This window comes from Mytilus trossulus, chromosome 13 (genome assembly GCF_036588685.1).
Source record: "Mytilus trossulus isolate FHL-02 chromosome 13, PNRI_Mtr1.1.1.hap1, whole genome shotgun sequence".
NCBI lineage: Eukaryota > Metazoa > Mollusca > Bivalvia > Mytilida > Mytilidae > Mytilus > Mytilus trossulus.
In genome coordinates this window covers 52,489,056-52,496,146 of record NC_086385.1, presented here as the reverse complement: position 1 = coordinate 52,496,146, position 7,091 = coordinate 52,489,056, and the positions used below count along the sequence as shown (strand labels likewise).

Below are 7,091 nucleotides of genomic sequence, written 5' to 3'. Positions count from 1 at the left end.
TTTTTGGTCCTCAATGCTCTTCAACTTTGTATTTGTTTGGCTTTTTAACTGTTTTGATCTGAGCGTCACTGATGAGTCTTATGTAGACGAAACGCGCGTCTGGCGTATAAAATTATAATCCTGGTACTTTTGATAACTATTTACACCACTGGGTCGATGCCACTGCTGGTGGACGTTTCGTCCCCAAGGGTATCACCAGCCCAGTAGTCAGCACTTCGGTGTTGACATGAATATCAATTATATGGTCATATTATAAATTTTCTGTTTATAAAACTTTGAATTTTTCGAAAAACTAAGGATTTTCTTACCCCAGGAGAAGATTACCTTAGCCGTATTTGGCAAAACTTTTTGGAATTTTTGGTCCTCAATGCTCTTCAACTTTGTATTTGTTTGGCTTTTTAACTGTTTTGATCTGAGCGTCACTGATGAGTCTTATGTAGACGAAACGCGCGTCTGAGTTATAAAATTATAATCCTGGTACTTTTGATAACTATTTACACCACTGGGTCGATGCCACTGCTGGTGGACGTTTCGTCCCCAAGGGTATCACCAGTCCAGTAGTCAGCACTTCGGTGTTGACATGAATATCAATTATATGGTCATATTATAAATTTTCTGTTTATAAAACTTTGAATTTTTCGAAAAACTAAGGATTTTCTTACCCCAGGAGTAGATTACCTTAGCCGTATTTGGCAAAACTTTTTGGAATTTTTGGTCCTCAATGCTCTTCAACTTTGTATTTGTTTGGCTTTTTAACTGTTTTGATCTGAGCGTCACTGATGAGTCTTATGTAGACGAAACGCGCGTCTGGCGTATAAAATTATAATCCTGGTACTTTTGATAACTATTTACACCACTGGGTCGATGCCACTGCTGGTGGACGTTTCGTCCCCGAGGGTATCACCAGCCCAGTAGTCAGCACTTCGGTGTTGACATGAATATCAATTATATGGTCATATTATAAATTTTCTGTTTATAAAACTTTGAATTTTTCGAAAAACTAATGATTTTCTTACCCCAGGAGTAGATTACCTTAGCCGTATTTGGCAAAACTTTTTGGAATTTTTGGTCCTCAATGCTCTTCAACTTTGTATTTGTTTGGCTTTTTAACTGTTTTGATCTGAGCGTCACTGATGAGTCTTATGTAGACGAAACGCGCGTCTGGCGTATAAAATTATAATCCTGGTACTTTTGATAACTATATAGAACGTCAACAGAAGAGATACATGAAAACCTGACATCATATATGCAGCCCAGTACATGTACCGTAGTAAACCCTCCTGAAAATGATGGAGACATTGAACGGTTACTTTCCGTCTCGTTTGATGACGCCTGGCAGAAAAGGGGCAGTGGAAAATGTTATAATAGTAAAACAGGTTAGTTCTTTAATTCTCAGATAAACTGCAGTGGTAAAAACCTAACAATCTATAAATACGCAGACATCATAGAGTGCAAAAGAAATACCTTATCGCTTGTTATAAATTTATTTCTTGAATTCTTAAATTCTTCACTTGTGACCATCCAAGTTATTCGATATTCAGTACTTCAGTACTTTGATTTAATTCCTACCTTAAGCTTTGTATTTGAAAATATTTTTACCTCGAGAATCACTGAACAGACACTGATTGTCTAAATACGCTTTTGGTGTAGATAAAATATATATGTATAGTAGTTTACGGTATTATTTCTAACCTGCATTACTCAGACTTATACATTTAGTTTGGTTGCATGTACAGTCTCTATCTCTAAAATATGCTATATTGTATGTGAATGTTTAAATCTATCATGATTAATATGTGGTGAAACTATTATGCAAGGTAATTTGATGTTTACTTTTTTTCAGGGCATGCTACAATGATTGGAGAAAATACTGGTAAATGTGTAGACTTTGGTGTAAAATCAACAGATTGCAGGAAGTGCCTTTTTACAGATAAACAATCAGACCATGACTGTCGGAAGAACTATGCTGGAAGTGCACGATCTATGGAATCGGCAATAGCAGTAGATCTAGTTTCTAATTTAATGGAAATGGGTTACAGAGTGAAATCAATAACCATGGATGAGGATTCAACTACTATATCAAGACTTCATAAGTCCTTCAAACTCCTTGTATGAAATAAAGAAAGTCATAAGGAGTTAAGCACAAGTATAATCAGTTACTTTGTGAGATGTGCCTCGTATGCCACCTCTCAAAACCAAGGTCACTCTAAAGAATTGAATCAAAGCTTGCTTGCAATTGTCCCTCATGCATAGAGTGATCACGATAGTTGTAAATCAGAGTGGTGCGGGTTTCTAAGAAATCCAGAGACATACAAACATAACGGTTTGCCAGGTGGGTTCGACATGTCAGGAGAACAGCTCCGAGATGACTTACTGAAGCTATGCAAACGATTAGCACAGATCGGATAGACTAATACACATTGGTACCTCTCAGGCGAATGAGTCACTGAATCATATAATTGCAACAAAAGCACCCAAAGCCAAACATTTTGGCGGATCAGAGTCCCTGAATTTCAGAGTAGCTGCCGGTGTAGCACAACTTAATTGTGGACGAAAATACATATTTGACGTAAGTGCTTTGATTTATCCTGCAATAAGCCAACTGTTGTACAAATAACAGGTATACAAATAATTTTTTGCTTTATTTTTACTTGTACAAATAAAGTTTCATGTTACCCCATATCTATGTTGAGCAAGCGGTAATGTGAATATTTCTGTTTCCTAACCAGTTCATGTTGGGGTCCTCTTCGCAGTTCGCGTTTCAAAAATTTAGATTTTTTAATAACCACATTTGCAAGTGTTATGACTAATTTTAGGATAAACACAAAAGTATATGTACTTGTCGGAAAATATAAAATGTATTTCTGTAAGGTAGAATAAATATATTTGTGTCGATTGAATTGATAAAACATTTGATATCTTTCGAAATAAGTACACAATATTGAAGAATTGAAAAATAGCGTTTTATTGTTACAATATTGTAATTTTATGATCATCAATTTTTTTAATCAAATAATTTTATAAATTTAAAATTTATTGTATACAGGTAAACGAAAACCATGGACTTTCACCTGGAAAAGTAATTATAACAAAAACAATACAAATAGACGAGAAGGCTAAACGAGATGCAGAAAACAAAAAGTTACCGGCTATGAAAAGGAAGAGAAAAAACAAAACATCCGATTCGTTTGTTAACACTTTGACCAAAGAGACCAATGAAGGTATAACTTATCATTCCCAGGTTATCATGGAACCAGATGGGGATCATGCAGACATTGAAACAATCCCAGACCCAAGTGATTTAGAACTACCAAAAACAGATGGGACCAGATGGGGATCATGCAGACATTGAAACAATCCCAGACCCACGTGATTTAGAACTACCAAAAACAGTCGTCATTGATAATAACGAGGAACTTTCTGTTCTCGTTTTCGACATTGAAACCACTGGATTTGGTAAGTTAAACATATTCACACCACGATGTTTATTATTTAAATAACTTAAAAGTACATCGGACTTAAACATATTAAGTTATTTGAAATATACCAGAAATTAACAACTATATATACGGCCTTCAATATACAATCAAAGTACATTTCCCATATTCAGCTGTAATAGGCCCCGAAACCCTTTCATGATCAAATTTACAGGCAGCCGCTCATAAGCCCGAATCGGTAAACGTAAGACGTTGTATTCTTTTGTTGTATATTTTTCTTGAAAAACACTGGTTCAGCAAATGGTTGTCAAATTGACCCGAATCATACGTTATAACAATCAACATAATTATGATCAGAAATGAAGAATACAAAATACGGAATTCAATAAAGTGAGACGCAATTGTTATTTATAAAAAAAAAATGAAATTGTTAAATATATATATTTATTACAGAATACGATTCCGAGATAGTTCAACTGTCAGCAGTTTGTGACAAAGGAGAGTTTGATAAATACATTATACCAACAAAACCTATTCACCCAAAAGCCACCGAAGTCACCCATCTTTTTAGAACAGGAACGCGTCTATATTATAAAGGTCAGCAACTTAAGACAGAGCCGAAGGAGAATGTGTTTAACGGTTTTATTGATTGGCTTCCTGAAAATGCATTACTGGTTGCACATAATTGCAAACAGTTTGATGCAAAAATTCTTGTATCACAGATGCAGCCTTTAGCTTCAACATTTTTGGAAAACCTGAAAGATCACATGTTAGGATTTTCAGACACACTACCATTATTTCGTGTTAAATTCCCGAAAAGAAAGTCATACTTCAGAGCTCTCTTGCCAAAGACATACTTAAAACAACATACAATGCTCACAATGCGCTTGATGATGTAAAAATATTAAAGCAATTGATAGAAGTAGACATTACAAAAGAACAACTAATTGAGAATAGTTTCGAGGTTAATGAAATAGAACGTCAATTGCAGATGTTTAATGCAAAGAAACACTTACTTGTCTCTTATAATGGGGTTATAAGGGAAAAGGTAATGTCAAAAGCCCTGTACGATAGAGCAGCCGGAAGTGGGCTTAGTTTTGAACATATAAAGTCTTCATTTAGAAGAGCTGGACAAGACGGCGTTCGTAGTATTTTTGCCGAAAAGACTTCGAATGGGAAACCAAGGATCAGTAATCAGAAGAAAATTATAAATCGTGTTAGCAAATATTTATCTAATTGACCATATTCATTAAATTATATTTTTATACATAATTGCGTGTTATTTACTTGATACGTTTATCTTTCATAAATTTCAGGAAATGAAAGACAACTGAAATGAGTCAATGTAAAATGGCGTTATATTCTGTATTCCGTAACGTCACATATTTCTGTCATTTTCTGAGCGTATCGGTCATCTTTGAAGCAATTTAACTAAAAACAAGGATGGTGACATATGGTTCTTTATGTATTTATGGGTTCGGTATACATTCCTGGATATTATGTTAGTTTTTAGGCTTTCTCCGTATATGAGAAAATAGACATCCATTGACAAATCTAAGTAGAAAAAAGGCTGTTTCCCTATATGTCTTTGTAAATTTGGCGCCAAAATTGGCATTTACTAATCAAAATTACAAAAAAACAAGAATGGTGACCCCCATTTTTTATTTCATATTTCGATGTAACTCGATACATATGGTTTTTTATGTATTTATGGGTTCGGTATACATTCCTGGATATTATGTTAGTTTTTAGGCTTTCTCCGTATATGAGAAAATAGACATCCATTGACAAATCTAAGTAGAAAAAAAGGCTTTTTCCCTATATGTCTTTGTAAATTTGGCGCCAAAATTGGCATTTTCTAATCAAAATTACAAAAAAACAAGAACGGTGACCCCCATTTTTTATTTCATATTTCGATGTAACTCGATACATATGGTTTTTTATGTATTTATAGGTTCGGTATACATTCCTGGATATTATGTTAGTTTTTAGGCTTTCTCCGTATATGAGAAAATAGACATCCATTGACAAATCTAAGTAGAAAAAAAAGGCTTTTTCCCTATATGTCTTTGTAAATTTGGCGCCAAAATTGGCATTTTCTAATCAAAATTACAAAAAAACAAGAACGGTGACCCCCATTTTTTATTTCATATTTCGATGTAACTCGATTCAAAGAACAAGTGTGCCAAAAAAAAATGAAATCGGGAGATATGCCATTCGGTATCGTGTTACCTTAATAGACTTTTCGAATGAGGTATAATAACAGCAAAGGTAACGTGAAAATAAACAAAAGATAACGTTGAGTATTTTAATACTTGTATATATATGTTTTGGTATTCAGGTCGTCCATACATTGAACAAAGGAATTTCGGTAAAAAATAGTTAGGGAAATCCACTAGTTAATTCTCCAAAACTAAACAAATGAATGAATTAAGTTAAAAAATTTAAAGAGTGCTTTGCATTTTTTTTTTATATTAATTTGAACATTTGTCAGATAATAACAAAATGACGAATTCAGAAATACAGTTTCGTTTTATTGAGATAACGATATATATCTTTATCGAGATTTCGATATATTTAACCGAGTTAACGATTTAATAAATCGAGATAACAATATAATAATCAGAGATCTCGATTTAATAAATCGAGATAACGATATAATAATCCGAGATCTCGATATGAGTTTCGTTTTATCGAGATTACGATATAATAAGTCGAGAGAACGATATAATAATCCGAGATCTCGATATAATAAATCGAGATAAAGATATGATAATCCGAGATCACGATCTAAAAATTACGTTTTATCGTATTTCCTTAAATTAAAACACTTTCAAACACTCAAATGATACACATTTTGTTACTAATACTTTAACAATGACAACAATGTGTTACAATTCGTAATTGAAAAAAGTTGACCTAGATACAGCAACGTCCATGTTGGCTGTTCTAACTTCAAAACCCATCCCCCTAAAAACACGTTTCATCTCTCCTGATAAAAAGGCATGTCATTGTATATTAATTTCATTAAAACATATGTTCCGACGATAAAATATAAAACAAAGAATAGGTTACTATTACTGTTGTACTGAAATGACAAAATTGTTTCATATTTCTGATAAAATGGATTGACCCTAGCAGGGAATCGAACCCCATTCTCCTATAAAAACAAATAGGCGTAATTACCAATATACCACCAAGGTTTCCAACCCATTTTACAATCGCAACAAGATTGTCACCCAGTATTAATTTTAATCTCATGTATAAATACAGCATTTGAAATCGTCAGATGCACAAAGGCGTGCCCTTTGGTCAACTTTAAAAGGTGTAGCCACCGCAAGTATAAATGGATTTCTGTCAAAGGGCACCTCCTGCCAAGTCTCGAATGTCAGCACAACTTTATCAAGAAATCCTCTATCAGATATGAACATATTTACCAATGCTACAATATTAACCGGCGGAATATTTACGATTAATTTAGTAAATAAAGACCTACCCGATTCTCCTTGTGCGTCCACCGCCATTGACGACTGACTTGAAAATGTGCGTGTCAGAAATTGACCTCAAAGGAAAAGACTGTTGAAATACAACTTTTCTGTTATATTGTGACACGAATATTGTTTTAGTTAATAAATTAATTTATTAATATCTGTT

At 33.8% G+C, this 7,091-nt stretch overlaps 1 protein-coding gene across 1 annotated transcript; it reads left to right on the top strand.

Annotated features, from left to right (window-relative positions):
* Window positions 1-3,320: 3,320 nt before the first annotated feature.
* Window positions 3,321-4,336, top strand: LOC134694464 (uncharacterized). Its single transcript, XM_063555476.1, has 2 exons — window positions 3,321-3,456; window positions 3,891-4,336. Exons 1-2 carry the CDS (start codon window positions 3,321-3,323, stop codon window positions 4,334-4,336), a joined length of 582 nt encoding a protein of 193 aa, XP_063411546.1.
* Window positions 4,337-7,091: the final 2,755 nt, after the last annotated feature.

Excerpts from the sequence above, each read along its gene's own strand:
- LOC134694464 (XM_063555476.1), top strand. The coding sequence starts at position 3,321 with ATGGGACCAGATGGGGATCATGCAGACATTGAAACAATCCCAGACCCA. Across the intron at positions 3,457-3,890 it reads CATTGAAACCACTGGATTTG|AATACGATTCCGAGATAGTT; the intron begins GTAAGTTAAACA and ends TATTTATTACAG.